Source organism: Zonotrichia albicollis, chromosome 2 (assembly GCF_047830755.1).
Source record: "Zonotrichia albicollis isolate bZonAlb1 chromosome 2, bZonAlb1.hap1, whole genome shotgun sequence".
Taxonomy (NCBI): domain Eukaryota; kingdom Metazoa; phylum Chordata; class Aves; order Passeriformes; family Passerellidae; genus Zonotrichia; species Zonotrichia albicollis.
This window is the reverse complement of record NC_133820.1, coordinates 29,098,861-29,116,191: the sequence shown is the minus strand read 5'-3', so window position 1 is coordinate 29,116,191 and position 17,331 is coordinate 29,098,861. Positions and strand designations below refer to the sequence as shown.

Sequence of the window (17,331 nt, the reverse complement as noted above, 5' to 3'; positions counted from 1 at the left end):
CTGGTGACAACACATTTGAGGAAGTGGAGCCACATTCCCAGCAGATGAGCATAAGAGACTTCACCCAGAACCATAAAACCTGGCAAATGTCTCTATGGGAGCTGCTTATCAGATTAGGAGTGCATAGTTGTGTTCAGGACAATTTTGCCAATCAGCAGTTTTATTGTTCTGCCCAGCAGGAGCTCTGCATTTACCGAAATGAGCTCTCACAAAGACCTGGGTGGCAAACAGCTCATTTGGATGAAAATCCCAAATGGGGCACACCCACCAACAAGGATGAGCCCTCCCACTGCTCAAAGGTTTTGTAAATAATTATTCCCTTCTTGCAGTGGTACTTCAACAGACACAAATTTATGACTACAAGTGGGTCAGTAGTGTAAAACAGAGGTGAGACTAATGCAGACTTGTGCAAACTGCTGAGGAATCAAATTCAACTCTTCCTTCTCTTATCAGCATAACATTTTCATGTAATGCTGCCTACGAGAGGAGAGTAGATTTCAGGTGAATAATTGCATTTCAGAAATCAAATTTCATCTAGTTCTATCAAACTGCCTTTAGTTTAAAAAAGGAGTAAGGCTTTGGCAAGACTACAGGGAATTATCTTCACCCATGTTCTTGGTCTGGTAAAGGTGGTGTCACAGCTGTTATCTCTACAGATCCCAAACACAGACCTTATGCTGCTATGCAGTTATCAAAAGATAACAGGCGGCATTTCAGTTTCTCCAGCTGTATCCAAATAAACAAGGCTGACAAAAATAAAACAAACTGTGATATACAAACTATTTGATTATGGTAATGACTGGCAAAGGTCATATTTGATACCAGCCCACTCCAGGAGTCCTGAAATATTTATAAGTACAAAATATAACTCTTAATGGATAAGAGTCTCTGAGGAAAATAGACTTGGAGACAAGATTAAGGGGGTCAAAGAGCGTGGAGGAAAACAGAGAACAGCCAAGAGTACAGTGAAAAATGCATAAATGCTTATAAGTGAACAGCAAAAAAAATGATGCAAAAAGAAACACTTTGTTGGCAGTGTGTCTGCCTGAGGGCAGCCATGGATTTCTAGAGAGCAGCTGATATGTGGTACATAATTTTTATGAATGTATGTAATTTTTATACCTTCTAGATTTGTTACATAATGCATACTGCATAAAGGCATGTCTTACCTTTTCAACCATTGCAGAAGTTACATCAATGTTTGGTTTGGCTGGATAGGGAACAGTCAAGGCATACAGATTTGTCCAGAATCTACCCCACATATCCCCTTCAGAAAAAGAGAGAAACAAAGAAATACTTTAAATTATTTATTATGTATTGCTCAAAGGTGCCAGACAGGTCTATAAATCGTGCAGTGTCAAAAATAGGGACTCCTATTCATCTAACCAGGCCTGATCCAGAAGGAGGAACATCAGGGGCCTGATGTGAAGGGGAACAGTTCTGGAAGATCATGCATAGGATAAACTCAGATCAAGGATCCTTTTATTACCCAATATCAGCAATTCTTGGATAATATGGTTTCAGGACTGATGACATTCCTAAAGGTGTATGAAAACTGAACATCCTTTTCTTACCCACATGATCATTGTGCCATGTTCAGGTACACAACACTTATGGCAGCTTAATGCTGCCAATGAAAGCCAAGTTATGAAATGTGGGATCTTAGAGTAAAATCTGAAAGGAAACACAAGTCTCTCTGAAACGCTCATTTCTAAGGAAGATAAGTACTGCAGAGGGGAGGGAAATGTCCCAGCCAAGTGCCAGAGTTTTGTGCTACGTGAGGTTTGGTGAGGATGAGAATACCTGCACTCCCCTCCTGCCACTGCTGCTGAGCACTTGTGTCATCTCTGCTAGGAATATATCCATTTCTCCTCTACCCTTCTTTTATCTGTAACCTTTTTGTTAATATCTTGATTAAACAGTCAGGTTGCTCTCCACCCATGTGCCTTGTAGGTGACAGTCCTGTGTATAAAGCCAGGCTTGCACGCCACAGATGCATTGACATACCCAGCAAGTGAGCAGGGAGGCCTCCAGTGGAGCTGATGTGCTCAGGGCCATACACTTGCCCCAGCTTGTGTCTCACATAGGCATGCAGCTGCTCATACAGAGGTTTTATCTGGAGGCAGAGGAGGAAAAGGAAACCATTTTATTTTTCACTTTGCTCTATTCTGCTCATTACTCTTAAACAGAGAGCCTTGAAGCTCTCTCTGACAAAAAGCTCCTGGCAGGTAACTGCACCCCAAACCTGCAGCTTAGCTTTGCCCCCTGCCTCAGGGCTCAGGGACTGAATCCAGATTCTAGCCACAAAGGTTCTGATCAGGTATGAGGGAGGGAGCATTGCGAACTTTCAAGCTGGAGTATCAAGGATGCCATCTATCCCATGGACCTGCAGAGCTCCCTCTTTCCCAACCTTTGGGGACCAAGCTGGTCCTTGAACAGATGCAGAGGTAGAAAAGTCATGTGTGTCTCCTCACATCTGTTTCGGTTAAACCCACAAAGACTGAGATCAGCCAGTTTAAAGCAGGTTTCATCTTCATTCATAACATCAGCACATGAGCCCATTTCAAAACACAACCCTGCAACCCAGATGAGAGCTCTTCCTGCCTCTACCTGTTCAAATGTCTTCTCCACATCGTCAATCAGCTGGTCACGGCTGTATTTGTAATTTTCTGGAGATGTTGCTTCATAATTTGCTCTCCAGTAGTCTCCGTAGTCAGAATAACCTGTAAAGCACGGATGCATCACATGAGGACCCCACAAGTGGCACTGCTTAGGTCTGCAGGAGAAATGCATCTCCCTGCAGATCCCATGCAGATCTGCAGCCTTTCCCCAAAGCAAAGCAGAAAAATTCTAGATAGTTTGTGTTTAGCAGAGAGGAAAAAGTCTCCCTGAAGTCTCCCTCAAGAACATGCAGGTATGGGAGTTTTCCAAGAAATTCAGAAATTGATGTCATGGTTATCTGCTAGTTAGGGTCATTCAGTCCAGAGATGGAGGTCAAAGCAAACCAGGAATCCTGACTGGAGCTCCTGGGCTATGAGAGACAGCAGCCTCTGCTCAGGCTGGACACTAACAGGTTCTCACAAAATGAATAAACTGGTGGACATTGAATATGGGCCCCCTCTCCCAGAAACTAAACCACCAGGACAGATGCAGACACCAGCAGGGAAATTCAGCTCCCACTTCCAGTACATCTTCCAGTCCACTGAGCTCCATCAAACCTGGAGTAAAAATGGCTCCTAGCTGAAATCTCTTCCTTAGTGCTACAGAGGAAGGCCATACTGACCATTTCTTAATGTTTGGCTTTTTTCCCTGTCTTACTATTTGGGCCATATTTTCTTATCCAGCTGCAGCCTGACAGTTTTTTCAAAACAAGGAGGATGGGAAGGCAGATGATAGAGCTGCAGTCTGGCCAAGAGACAGAAGCTACTTCAGAAGCTACCTTAGAAGACACCAAAAGAAAATCAGAAGGCAGCTGCTACTGTTCCTTGAAAAGAGTTCCATATGATTTGTATGGAGATCTCAGATTGGAAGCACAGTTCCCTTAGTACAAAATCCTTTTTGAACACCCAGCTGCACCTGCTGTCCCAGGCCTACCAAATCTGATCATTCCAGCTAGGGAAAAATGCTTATAGATGTACCGTGGCTGCTGCAAGAAGGTCAATGCCCATAGGAAAGAGATGTTGCCAAAACTCAGCAACACTCAGAAGCTGTTTAGATGGAGTGTGCTTGTCCATAAATCACAAATGGTGCAGTTCTGGGTGCTATGTAATGAGGGGCACTGATGCATTATGGCCTTTGGGAAAAGTGCCAACCAAGAAGGGCACCAACTTGGCCAAAAAGGTGCCTCTTGTTCCAGGCTGGGAAGAACTGGTCAATGGCAGCTGTCTGCATTGCCTCTTACTTTGAGACATGCACACCAAGAGAAAATTATGTGCAAATTATGTATGTGTTTTGAATTCCTGGGAAGATTTGGTATACTGCAGTATATTTACTAGTTTCTGGAAGCCAGAAGGGGAAAATAAAAAGAAACAGAAAGAAAACAAAAATTGAGTTACCATTAAGCCTTGCAACCTCATTTTCAAGTTCAACATACTCTTCATATAATGGTCTCATCATTTTGCCAACATCAGCTCTCCAGCCTTCCCAGGCCCACAGTCTCTCATTATAATCAGTGCTGTCAGCCATAATAGCATCCAGACCTGTCAGAACAAAAAACTAGGTGCTAGCCTTTGAAAAAGCAGAATTTTTCTTTCATAACAGGCAAACAAACCAAGGTGAAAGAAATACATGGACAGAGAAGAAAACACTTAGTACTTGATATACTGAAAGTATATAAAGATCCCATTATTTCAGTGCATCCTTTCCTAATTTAAGGTTTCCCCCTTGTCTTTAAGAAGCATGGAGCACATCCATAGTCTCACATTATCTTCCCTTAAGTTGGTAGAATTCTCAGGACTGGCCTCAATGCAACATTAAGTTCAACATCACAGAAGGCAGGGAATAAAAAATAGATTTTCTGTGATGTAGGCAAACCCCAGGTGACAGGCAGGCTGCCAAATTTTTTTTTTTTTGCTGCAAACAGGAGTCAATATGTCTCATGGGCAGAAGGTCCAATGGAGGTGCCTGAACTGCAAGGTGCAATTAAATTATGACTAAGCTTTAGATAGCAGGAAGTATCTGTTGAAATTACAGCCTGTTCTTTTGCAGTCAGGGGCCACCCTTTGGCTTTCTCTTTCTGCATCCTCAGGGTAAAGAACACGGTAGGGCAGTGGTTCGTGTCATACCTGGCTCCAGCACCAAGCATTCCGACGGATTGTTGATTTTACAGACGGTCCCAGTGCTGTAGATGGTACTCATTGTATTGAGCACAGTGCCCAGCTGCAAGTTAGATGCAAGACAGCCTGTTAGAAACCCACTCTGGGCAAAATAACAGCCAATTATGCTAATTCCTTAAAAGCTAGAATCAACACTTCACCCACCAGCTTAATATTTAAGCATATGTTTGAGCTCAGGAGAGATTAATGAAAGAATTTGCCTAAATGCATTACTGAACCAGATCTAGCTGGAAAAGACAGATAATCTCCCAAATATATGATTATAACATACAGGTTCATAATATCCAGTGAGACAGAGCTCTGGATTCAGTGAGCACTGACTTCCATGAGAGAGCTGTCGCTACACAGCAGCAATAAAAACAAAAAGTTTATCAATGTGCTTCCAAAAGCATGAACCCACACAAACTTTGCAGGGAGGCTGTGGCTTTGAGTGGCAGCACAAAAAGCCCCTCTGGCAGGTTCTGCCAGGCTGACTGCCGCCTGTGGGTGCTCACATCACACTGATGGCATGGATCTGCTTGGACTCCACCACAGAGAAGCCATGGCTCATGCCTTGGGCCAGCTGAAAGGCAAAATGCACCTGAAATAATTCAGCTGCATCTCAGAACCTATGCTACATGGCTTTGTTTTAAATATTTTTTAATATTTCCACATCTTCATGCCTCAAGGATAACATGTACCACTTTTATCTGTCCCTTCAGGACCATGCAAGTTCTCTCTTAGAGCTTTAAATCAGAACTCTGAAGAGCTGTCAGTGGGAGGGGTAATTAGTGAGTACCTCTAACTTTACCTCTGTCAGCATTAAAATCAATCAGTGCCCAGGCAAATTTTTATGCCAGTGAAGAATACTTGGATATTCCTATGGAACCCCATCAGGATGTATAAAAAAGTCACTTTTCAAACATGAATCACTACTTCAGCCCCAAAGGCCATTATCTAGGAAATTCTAAGTGTCTAAACAAGGAGGGTACTGAAGAACATATCTCCTCAACAAAGACAACAATACCATTAGCGCACTGTTGTGATCCAAAATAAATATTTGTTTGTATGAACTGCCAGCATTCCCACCAACACAATCTGTTTTTCAGAAATGCATCTGATTTGGATCAGACAAGAGATCCAGCCAATCTGCTGCTTCCCTTGCATGGTGATTAGCACTACTGACCTTAGCAGAAAAACCTCAGGATTCTTCTGTAATTAAGACTGTAGGGTCCTGGACTGTAGGTACCCATGACTCAGTGCTATGTTTCAATCTGATCTTCAGCCAAAGGAAAGTAATTTACCTCTCAGGTGTTTGGATATAAATCCCTTTTGAGTCTGCATAGCTGCTCACTCCAATTTCACATATAGTCATTATTCATATATCTGCCTCTCAGGTGAGCTTGTCAGTGCAAATGTCAAATCTCATTATGGTTCTTGCCAAATCTTGCTGGCCTTCAGCAGGTTTCTGTGGAGCCCTCCCCATTTTCAGGCATCCCAGGGTGCCCAGTGCAATGAAACATTCCTTCTTTTTCCCAGTGTGATAAGGTACCATGTTCAGAGAAAGAAAGACTTCCTCCATCTCCACCTTTTTCACTCATTGAATGTCCTTGTACCCATCTCTTTCTGCTCATTGCCCTAGGTCTGGACTTCACCAAGCACTTACCACATGTCCTTTCTTGGTTTTATGGCTAATCCAGCTATAAGTGCAAGGACTGCTCTGAGGCGTGTTTGAAATTTATTCCATGGCAAAACTGCTGACAGAAGTGGCAACAGCTTCCTAGGCCAGACTACCCCCAGTTCTGTACTGCTGTGAGCAGCTAGAACAGGTACACTCCCATACCATCCATTGCATCATCCCACAACAAGCAGGGTGGTGACAGCACCATGGCCTGGCTCGGGGGTGTTGTGAGAGGCAGCTGAACTCACCCCCAAAAGTGATGAGCTAGGTTCAACAACTTACTCTGTTATACTTTTCTGGGGAGAGCACAGATGATCCTTTGTCCTGGAGAATCTGGATCTGGAGCTTGGTGAGTTCATCCGTGATGCTGTCCACTGGGAATTTGCTGGCATTCCTGGAGGCCTCATCGTAAAACGCGGCCCACCTGGCACCCGCCTCGCTCTGCAAGGGGTCACAAAACCCTCGGTTAGTCCCTCCAGGGCACTGGAGTGGCCTGATGCACTCAGTGAACAAAAACATCACTTCTGGGAAGAACTTCATTTGTGAAAAACACAATGAGAACTTCATTTGTGAAAAGCCCTGGACTGAGGGCTGAGCACTTAAACCACCTGGTGAAATGGCTAGAGAGCTTTTTGGCTTTGTTTTATTCACACATCCAGATAACCACTTTTCTTTGGAACAGCAAAAAGCATGACTGTCTACTCACACCTTGGTTGTTATAATTGATCCAGCATCACTTTGCTGTGTCTCCTGCTATTCTAAATCACGTTTTCTTCCCTTAGTGCTTTTCTTCACCCACTTGTGAAGAAATAAGCCAGGGCAAAAAGAGATCTGTGACCCAGATGTCAGTCCCCATTTCTGCTGCAGTAGCAGGAACACTCAGCTGCCAAGATAGTGATACTGAGTCTGTTTTTAAGGCAAATATCAATTTCTTCTGAAATGCTGGCAAATAAAAAATTATACTTGGGCAAAGGAGGGTGTAAACTGGTGCCCAAATTGGGTGTGCAAAATCTCAACATTTTGCATGAGATTGCTTTTAACACTTCTGCAATTACAGACCATGATATGTGAAACCCCCTAATTTCAGTTCACAAAGTAGCAGCATTAGAGCACAGTTCAGAGTTGGGACTGTCTTATTCACCTTTTTCTAATGTGTTTGTACAAAGTTTAACACATCAGCAGCAACTCCAAATGGCAACAAGAACAGTACTAATTAACCTGGGTCCTTGCGAGAGTTTATTTAAATGTGCTTACAGCAGAGCTTCCCAGGTTGTGGATAGGGCACCTGTAACACCCATCTCTGGTGCTGAGGCACCAGGGAACTCCAATGCCATATTGTGCCTGGGGAGCTCTCTCAGGCACCCTTCACCCCTGGCAGACACACAGCAGGACCAACACTCTCTGCAGGGCTGTGCCCAAGTTTCTCAGCCCCATGTGTGACAGGGGCACAGCACCCACTGCTCCAGGCTCCAGCACAGAGGGGTGCTGGCAGCTGTAAACCCATGGTAATCCCATCCCCACATCTCCTCCATCATAGCTGCAGGAGGGCAGCCATCACTGGGAGGGTTTCTCTGACCGTGTTCACAGGGGTCTTAGGATGAGGGAAGAGACGAGGATCTGACTCCATGTTTCAGAAGGCTTGATTTATTATTCTATGATATATATTACATTAAAACTATACTAAAAGAATAGAAGAAAGGATTTCATCTGAAGGCTAGCTAAGAATAGAAAAAGAAAGAATGATAACAAAGGCTTGCGTCTCAGACAGAGTCCGAGCCAGCTGACTGTGATTGCCCATTAATTAGAAATAACCAACATGGGCCAATCACAGATGCACCTGTCCACAGCAGAAGATAACCATTGTTTACATTTTGTTCCTGAGGCCTCTGAATTTCTCAGGAGGAAAAAATCCTAAGGAAAGGATTTCTCATAAAAGATGTCTGTGACAGCTTTCCAAACTCTCCCCTTCATGGGACTCTCCTGACTCTCCTCAGCAGCTTGCAGAGCCCAGTGGGAAAGAGCCTGATAAGCACCCAGAGAAGAGCATTGCTGTGCCAGCGTGTTCCTGAGCTCCCTGTCCTGAGCAGGAACAGAGAGGGGCCTCAGGAGGGGCAGGGCAGAAGAGGGGGCTCGCTGGCCACAAAAGCTAGGGGAAAGCAGTTATCTTGCTGTCTGATATTTCCACAATTAGAGGAATTGGTTGGTAAGTCAGAGGAATAGTTGTAGAGTTTGTGACACAATTTAGAAGGCAAATGGATGTGAAGGAGCCAGAAGGGACAGTATTCATTAACTCTTCTCCAGCAGAACGGGAGGAGGGGAACCAGTGGGTTTATTGCCAGCGCTGCTGAAGAGATCAAGAGAGAGAAAAAGTTCTCTCTGAACACTGGATAATTGGTTTTATTACTGGTATCTCCTCATGTATTTTATTATCATCTCATTAATGCTGAAAATACTATATAGGGTTTTCATTTTATGTATTTGGAAGCATTACAGTTTAAGTGTCTGGTGCCTCAGAAAAAATTCCAGATTGACAATGATTAGTCATTAGGATTTCTTCCAGCAACCAGTCTCCTTGCTTTAATTAAGAAATATGATAATTAAAACATGTTTTAATTAAGTTATATGACCACAAAGTGAAAGACCAGCCATTAGGCAAAATAGATGTAGGATGTTCAGCTTCATTTTTATGCTCTGAATTGTTTTCTCTAAGGCTTGAGTTAACTTTAAAAATTGTGATGCTTCAAAACAAAGCAAAATTCAAGGTGCTTTTGTTCATTTTGAAAGGCTTTGAGCTTACAAGATACTGAGCTGAGGCATGGCAATACCAGTAACCAGCCAGACCATGGCAGCCTGCTCTTGACAAGCTCCTGCTTGAGACCCCCCCAGGGCTGGGGCAGACAGAGGCTGGTGTTGAGAAGCAAGAACTGTGTTGGAAAACAGCATAAATAAAAGTGTTCTGAGATAGAAATGGGCTTTCAAACCAACACACAAGACCACTGTAATAGAAACTCCACTGCTGGCATTTGCTAGTCTGTGATCTCACTTCATTTTTCCTGGTCTAATACCTCCAGGCAATCCACCAACATCCCCGACCATGAGAAAAGTGATGGGGGTAGGGGGAAATGTCCAGCACTGAGTAACTGGTGTGGGCCTATAAACCCATCAGCAAACATTTAGCAGAATGCCTGCATCCAGGAAATATTTGCATACTCACTGAGAAGTGAAACAACTGCCTGTGTCAGTAAAAAGCCCAGTGCTTGTCTGCTCTTAGGGAAAGTGGGAGACCTGAGCTCATGTGCGTGCAAGGTTCAGATCCTGTTTCCTTGCACCACAGACAGCTTCTACTCCAGGCCCTTGGAGAGGATCTTCACCCTCAGGATATGCCCTCTCCCAGAGGAAAGGGAAATGCTTTGCTCTTGGAAAGGGAAGCCCCACAGGGAAACTACACCAGGAGGCACTGGTGGTGTTGCACTCAGCAGAAGAAAGCATCTCTCTCCATCCAACACAGATTCTCAGGATGAACATGCAGTGCTCCCCTGCCTTTTCCCTCCACTCACTGGAGTGACCTGAAGGGGTGGCTAGGTACAGTCCAGCTTCTGGACATCCCTCTGCAGTGCAGGCACTCCAGCTGCTAACCCAAGGCTGTAGAGCTGGAAGGGGCCCCGGCACATCAAGTGAGCATTGCTACACTAAAGCAAGCTCCTCTACCCTCCCCAAAATGAAGCACAGCTACCAGAGAAGTAACTCCAATTTCAGACAAGCTTGGTGGAACCAAAACAAACCAGGAAGTGTGAGATTCCTAAGAGGACACTAAGGATGCAGGATGGAGCACTCACCATTTTATTGGCATTCTCCTCAGTGATGTTGGTGTTGTAGTTCCATGAGGCAATGGAATTCTCATAGCTGATATCTTCTGCCCTCCTGTTAAACTCTACTAAAAACATTTGGGCTTGTTGAGTGACATCCTGAGGGGTCACAACAGTGCTCAGGCTGCAAAGAAGCCAGAAGTGAACCAACATATTCATGTTCAGGATGAGAACCTCTCAGTGAAGTAGGTTTCCTCAGGCAAGCTTCTCTGTTGGCCTCTGCCTCATCAGCCTTCAAGCATGGCCACCATGAAGAGGAAAGGCTGAATCCAATTTCCTGGACCTTTTATAGGTTTTATTCATTATAGGAGAGAAAGGAAAAAGTTTTTTATAAAAAGCCAAATAAACAAAAGTCAATGATTAACTTTGGAAAAACATAATTACTCCTGCCATTTTATGGCCTTCTTATAAAAGGCTTTTACTTTTGGTTAATGTTTCCCAAATGTGCTGTCAATGATACAGCTGGTCACTTTATCTATAGCCTACCCGATTCTCTGGTAGCTCAGAATCTGTCAATCCTTTAACAGGTTGGTGATAAGCTGTAAAAATATTTAGAAACTTCACTGAAACACCAAGCCAAGAACCTTAACTCCCAGGCAGGAAGAAACCTCAGTGAGTCTGAGATAGGGTACCTGGTTGGGTGTTTAGGGACATGTTTTTAAAGGCTTTGAAAGCCCAGGTGATTTGGGGCTCATTTTCATTTTCAAAGAAATTGGAGCATATAAAACCTGCATTTTAAATGTGTTCACTGAGCCATCAAAAAGCAGCAAGAGACTGTGGGATCACAGCATCTTGTGTAGAGACCTAATCTGAGCTATAAATCAACTGGATTTAAGTAGTAATGTGACTAAGGCTACTGAAATGACTCCATCTTAATATTTAAATACCTTTGCTAATCTAGCTAGGAACCCAGCAGTTACTGCAAATCAATGGGAAAATCAATGCGTGAATTAGCTCTGGAAATGCAGCTTGAGTTGAGTGTTATCGATCAGACAATGCCTTAGTATTTTTTAAATTAGCCTATTTCTGCTCAGGATCACTTGGATGGTTTCGTTTTGGGTCTTGTCAGGGCTTGTTTTGAGATGGAACTCTGAAGCCACATCCACAGGCTTCGTTTCCCATTCCCAGCAGAGTTCTCTGGAACCACCACGAGTCTGCCTCCACGGGAGCAGCAGGAATTGGCCCTTCATTGCCCAACCCTGGGGAGGAGGTGCAGCCCTCAGGAGCCCTTGGGAGCCCAGCACAGCCTCAGCAGGAACACCAGCAACAAGCACCTGGCAAGCACAGCCCGAAACCAGGGAGCTTGAGGGAACAGCCAGCTTCAATATCCTGTGGTAGCCATGTCCTGTGGGCCAGGGGTGACTGATCTCTCTTCTTCATGTGCAATCCCCTAACAATTGGTTTTTTTGGGTGAAAGTTAACAACATTCACTCAACCCTTTCCCAGAGGTCATGTTCCCTGAATTTCATGTTGCTCTTATTGGTGCCATCCAGACTTGACAAGTTTTGTGCTTCCTTAGTGATGATGTCCATATCTGCAAACAACTGAAACTGTGTCAGTGACCAGGAATCCAATCACTGGGACACTTTACACACAGGGCCTCTGATACACACCTTCCTTCTCATGACATCAGCCAACATCAATTCATATTCCAGCTGAGACCTTCCTGGTAGTGCTACTTGCTCAGCCATTCCTTTTTGTCTCTGTACATCTGGCTCCAGGGTGGCACCAATCACTGCATTGTCAATTTGTCTGGGCTGGAGCGCATCACAGTGATTTCAGTCCATTTTTCAAAATTTTATGATCATTTGGAATTGTAATCCTTTGAAGGACTCCCTTGGCAGTGCTTGGCAATGCCCAAAAACCTGTTAATAGATGGATTTTCTCTTCCCACATCCAGATGATATGGGATGCAGTAAGGCCCAGGAGAGGTATTAAAATGCCCCTATTCTTGACTGAGAACCACAAAGCCTGTTTTCTAAGTAATTATGTGCCTTTTGTGATTCTTGTCTTGCTCATCGCTTCTCAATTTGCCAGTGAGACTGTCACATGGTGAAATGATGAAAGGTTTTTGTGCTGTTGTTTCAGCTGCTGCCTGTCAGAGCAGAGAATTATGCCTATTATTACCTTGATTTCTTCTTCTTCAGCAGAGAACAGGAACTATGTTGACCCTTCACTTCAACTCTCCTATTTTCTCTTCTGTGCTGGCAAGTTAATTGCACAATCAGTGAACTGGGTATTTTTAGGGTCCTGAAACAGGGCTGGCTGATTCAAAACTCCATTTTTACATGCAAGTGTAATTTTCCCCCCTTTACAGTGCTCTGCCTGTCCAGAGGCAGCTCTGGTAGCTGTCACCTCCCTGATATGGTGCAGGAGTCACCTCTGCTCCTCACTCCCACGTGCTGCAGCCACCTGTCCATGCACAGCCTGGAGCCCCAAGGGATACATGCACGACCCAGGAGCCCCCAGATAGCAGGAGTAATTCTGGGGGATACCCCAGGGCAGGGCTGTATAGGTTTTGCCTCTGCACCTGCATTTAAACGTGTGTGCAAACACTGTAGTGAGCTGGAAATGGAGCAGGCAGAGTCACACTGAGTTATGCTGCAAATTCTCAGCCCTAGTTCTAAGTTCTTTTCTATTGCATACCTAAATGCAAACTTTGATATCATATATGAGGAACAATAAAATAATTACGCTCCACCTTTCTTGCCATTGCCTTTGCACAAGAGAAAAAATAAACTGTGAGATGAATTAGCACAAAGCTACATTTTGAAAAACTGCATTGGAACAGTGAGGAGTCACTGAGCCTCAAGCACATCAAACCTTCATGGATGGATTTGCTCCCATTGAGAAGACATATGGGAGACACTAGATTCATAGAATCTATGAATCCTAGAATATCCTGAGTTGGAAGGGATTCACAAGGATCATCAAAGTCCAACTCCTGGCTCTGCACAGGACAGCTCCAAGGCTCACATCATGTGCCTGAGAGTGCTATCTGAGTCCTTTGTGAACTCTGGCAGGGTTGGTACTGTGATCATTTCCCTGGAGAGCCTGTTCCAATGCCCAGCCACCCCTGGGGTGATGGAGACTCGATTGTGTCAGCCTTACTGTTATGAACAAAAATTCGGTCAATATTTTTTTTTGTGAGAAAAAGTTACAAAAAGGCAGCCAGATCTGTCTCTGCCAGGGTTCTGTGTGCTTTGTTATTGTAATCACGGGTCATTGTAGCTTATCACCCCTTTTGTATTAGTAAAGGCCCTGGCTGGGGTGGGGTGATGGCCCTTCCCCAAGGCTGTGTTCTCTTCCCAGCATAGGGAAGACACCTGAGAGGGTGGGGGGGGTTATGCAAAGTGACTCCAAGACCAGCATGCTTTTGGGACCCCGACTCCAAAATGCAACAAGAAAACCCTAAAAACAACGAGCCACCTAAGAGTTGAGAGACTAAAGTGATGTCCGGATGTGAGGAGCCAAGTGCTGAGCCTGCAGAGATGCGGAGTCCCTCTCGCCTTGACCATGAGAGTCGTCCCCGGCGGAGAGACCAAGCCGGATAAGCGAGAAGGGGCAACATCTGACGGGGACCTCACGCCCTTAAGCTCCCACGAGGACTGGATCCCCCGGCTCTGCCCCTAGTGGACGGAGCTGCGCATATCCTCCTCCTCTGAGTCGCCCTGGGAGACGCGACGGGGACTGCAGCCCTGCCGAGCCGCCCAATCCTGAGCTGATCACTTTTAATAAAGGCATTATAAAGGAGAAGAAGTCTCCTGGCCCTGTTTATTTCACTTACTAGCACAGCAGGCTTTCTGCAGAGTGGCCAGTCTCTCAGCTGGGAGTGATTTATATAGCCAGAGATGGGGATGGACATCCACACTTGGATGAGGAGCATTTCTTGTGGTGGACCTTCATGCTGTTGTGGAAGGCTGCTGAGAGCAGGAAGACAGCTGTAGCACAGCAAAAAGGACACAGTAAACAGCTGAGGAAGGGAAGTACCTGGAGCCTTTTCAGGAAATTCAAACCTTCAAGGGCAGCAGCCATGGGTTTGGGTGAGAGAGGAGCAGCTGGAGGTTTAAACCGTGTCTCAGTGGAATCCTGCTCTGTGTGATGGCAGCCAGCCTGCTTGGCAGGAGCAAAGGGCTGAGTGAGTTTGCCACTGCCACAGCACAAAGGCTGCTGTAGCCTGGCATGCTGGCACAGGCTCCTTCTCCTCCCAGTGCCATTCTCCCCTCCGGCCCTCCCGTCTGCAGCAGAGCTGTGGCTCCCAGCTCCTACCTGGTGCTCCCAGTCCTGTCCCCAGGGTTCGAGCAGGCTGACATCTGCTGAGAGAGCTGCCCACCGATGTTCATCTGTGCTCTGGCTCTGTTAGAGCAGTTTTCTGCCTCACCACTCATGTTGTTGGCTGAGCTGTGCTATGAAACTAGGACTGCAATAACAGAGAATTGCAGTTAGGACATGCCTCAATAAAAACCCTTGTGTTGTGTATTGGGCACCACACACCCTTAAAATGGCTTTAAATGCCATTATCAGGGCAATTTTTCCACACACGAGCACTGTTTAAGCTCTCTGTTACACTTTGTCGTTCTGCCTAGTGCATAAAAGATGCACAGAAGCATTACTCAGCGGCCACTTTGTGCAGAAGGGCTCTGAAAGGCTGTGGCTGCACAGGGATTGCCTGTCCTGGAGCATCCCCAGGGAGACCGAGCTGCCGTGGCAGGGCCCCCTCACTGCCTGCACAAGGCTGTGGCTGCCCCTCTGTGCAGCTCCTCTGCCAAAGAGCAGCTCGCTTCAGTGGAACACCTGGCAGATCCTTGCTCCGAGGACTCCTGTAAAGTGGCTTTGGGGAGGCAGTGAACGGCCCAGGGGTGGCTTCAGCCCCTCCGCACATGTCCCTGCAGCAGCGCCTGGCGAGGAGCCGTGCTGCCCCAGCTGCACCTGGGCACCAATCCCCCGTCCTCTCCTCCTCCTCGTGGGGGGAGGCTTTGAACGGGGGGCTGGGCAAATTGTCCTTTTAATCCCCTGGGCAGCCTTCTTCCCACATGACTAACCCTTCTGCATGCCTGCCATCCGCCTTCTCTCAGATGAAAGTGCTGGCACTGGGATGCTGGCTTCCTGACTCCCTGTCTCCCTGACTCCCGGGCTCCCTTGTTCCCAGGCTCCCTGGTTCCCTGGTTCCCTGGCTCCCTGACTCCCTGGCTCCCTGCTTCCTGGCTCCCTTGTTCCCAGGCTCCCTGCTCCCTGCTCTCTGACTCTCTAATTCCCTGACTCCCTGACTCCCCAGCTCCCTGACTCCCCAGCTCCCTGCTCCCTGGTTCCCTGGCTCCCTGACTCCCTTGTTCCCTGACTCCCCTGCTCCCTGCTTCCTGACTCCCTGGCTCCCCAACTCCCCGACTCCCTGTTCTCCAGCTGCGAGCTTCAGCCCATGCCACAGTGGCTTTGCCCACACAGGGATGTGTCCCCACACAGGGACACATCCCTGTCTGCAAGAGGAGGCTTTCATGAGATCCCCGTGTCCACTGTCTCAGGGGACCGGAGCTGTGTGACAGGGATGGGGACACCTCTCCCCCTCTGCAGGCACACACTGCCTGTCCAGCTCCATCCATGCCATCAAGGGCACATCCCAGCACCAAACCTCAGCTCGAGCATCAGCAGTTTGGGCTTAGCTGGCTCGTCCTCTGCAGGAACGAGGAAGGGCAGATGAGTGGCTGGCTGGATTAATTCCCTGTTGCCCAGCAGCAATGGAGGTAAAGGCAGCCAGAGACTCCTCACCTGCTGCACCACACTCAGGAGCTCTGTCTGTGAGGGCAGGAAGCCAGGGGAGGCTGCTACCTGCAGAGCACCCACCTGGTTTGACTGCCAGCCACCCCCCAGTGACCTCCTGGGGCACAGGGGGCTTTGCACCCCACTGCTCCGAGCCTGGGACCAACGCCTTGGACAACTAATGCATACCTCTCCATAACCTCCTGTCCCATTTGCTCTCTGCTTTTCTTTTTTGGACCTAAAAAAGCTGTCACCCTCACTCAGCTCCATTGCACTCCCAGGTTGCCACAGGCTGATGGCTGTTTCCCAAGTCAGAGTGCTCAGCATTACCAAAGGACAGTGCCCTGTGCATAGCCTCAGATCTGAGGACATCAGGAGCTGTGTAAAGATGCTGTCAGTTTCCTGAAGCATCAGGAAACCAAAGTAGGTTTGCAAAGTTTAGGAGAAAGCTTAGAAGCTGAATGATTTTTAGGAAGACGAGTGTACAAACTGGCAGGATAAATCAGGATATCATAAAGTGTTACTTTGAAGGCTACAGTAAAAATCAAACCCATACACTATAAAGGCAGAGGAGAGGCAGCCACTCAGGTGCACAATACTCTACATCCCTTACACATTGCCCACAGCTTTGCATCCAGGTAACGTGTGTTTCTCACTTCAGTTTTACTAAGCAAGTGGTCCCAGTTCATTTTACAGTGAGCATGTGCTCACACATCAGCACCTGCAAAGTTGTTTAGATACAATATCATCAAGAATGTTAGTCCAAAGTCTAAAATTCCTGTTGGTCCACAACTGATAAAAGCTACATACTGTCATTTGTAGTAAGTATAATTCAAATTATAGGAGAAAAGCAAAGATGATGGAGAAATAATGCAAGAACCTCTTGCAGTTTTTCCAAAATTAAATGCTTTCCATTTAGTCATTGCTGTAGCTAGCAAGATGCTTTGACAGCTTCAAATTGCCACCTCTAAGGGAAAGGGAAATATGGTAGGAAGGAAGAGGACAGACTAACAAAATCAAATTTTACTTTTTCATCTTAGATCAAATTCAGTTCCTACTGAACCTGCTTACTTTACTCAGAACAAAGCTGGATCTGGACTATAAGGGCAGAATTACTCTGGACTGATGCAAACATCAATGCAGACACAAAACATCCAGTTAAAACACAAGGCTTCCATGTGAAGTGCATCCACAGTGCTTAATGTATTTACGAAAC

General features: G+C 46.1%; 1 protein-coding gene across 1 annotated transcript in view; it reads right to left on the bottom strand.

Annotated features, from left to right (window-relative positions):
* The window catches only part of ACE2 (angiotensin converting enzyme 2), a 29,595-nt gene extending 14,847 nt beyond the window's left edge, over positions 1 to 14,748 (bottom strand). The window contains exons 1-8 of the mRNA XM_005491775.3: positions 14,631 to 14,748; positions 10,332 to 10,644; positions 6,778 to 6,936; positions 4,785 to 4,878; positions 4,056 to 4,199; positions 2,611 to 2,723; positions 2,008 to 2,116; positions 1,170 to 1,267 (exon numbers count right to left, since the gene is read on the bottom strand). Coding sequence (XP_005491832.3) covers positions 1,170 to 1,267; positions 2,008 to 2,116; positions 2,611 to 2,723; positions 4,056 to 4,199; positions 4,785 to 4,878; positions 6,778 to 6,936; positions 10,332 to 10,520 — 906 coding nt within the window. The 5' untranslated portion in view covers positions 10,521 to 10,644; positions 14,631 to 14,748. The remainder of the gene's footprint in view (positions 1 to 1,169; positions 1,268 to 2,007; positions 2,117 to 2,610; positions 2,724 to 4,055; positions 4,200 to 4,784; positions 4,879 to 6,777; positions 6,937 to 10,331; positions 10,645 to 14,630) is intronic.
* Between the last annotated feature and the right edge of the window lie 2,583 nt (positions 14,749 to 17,331).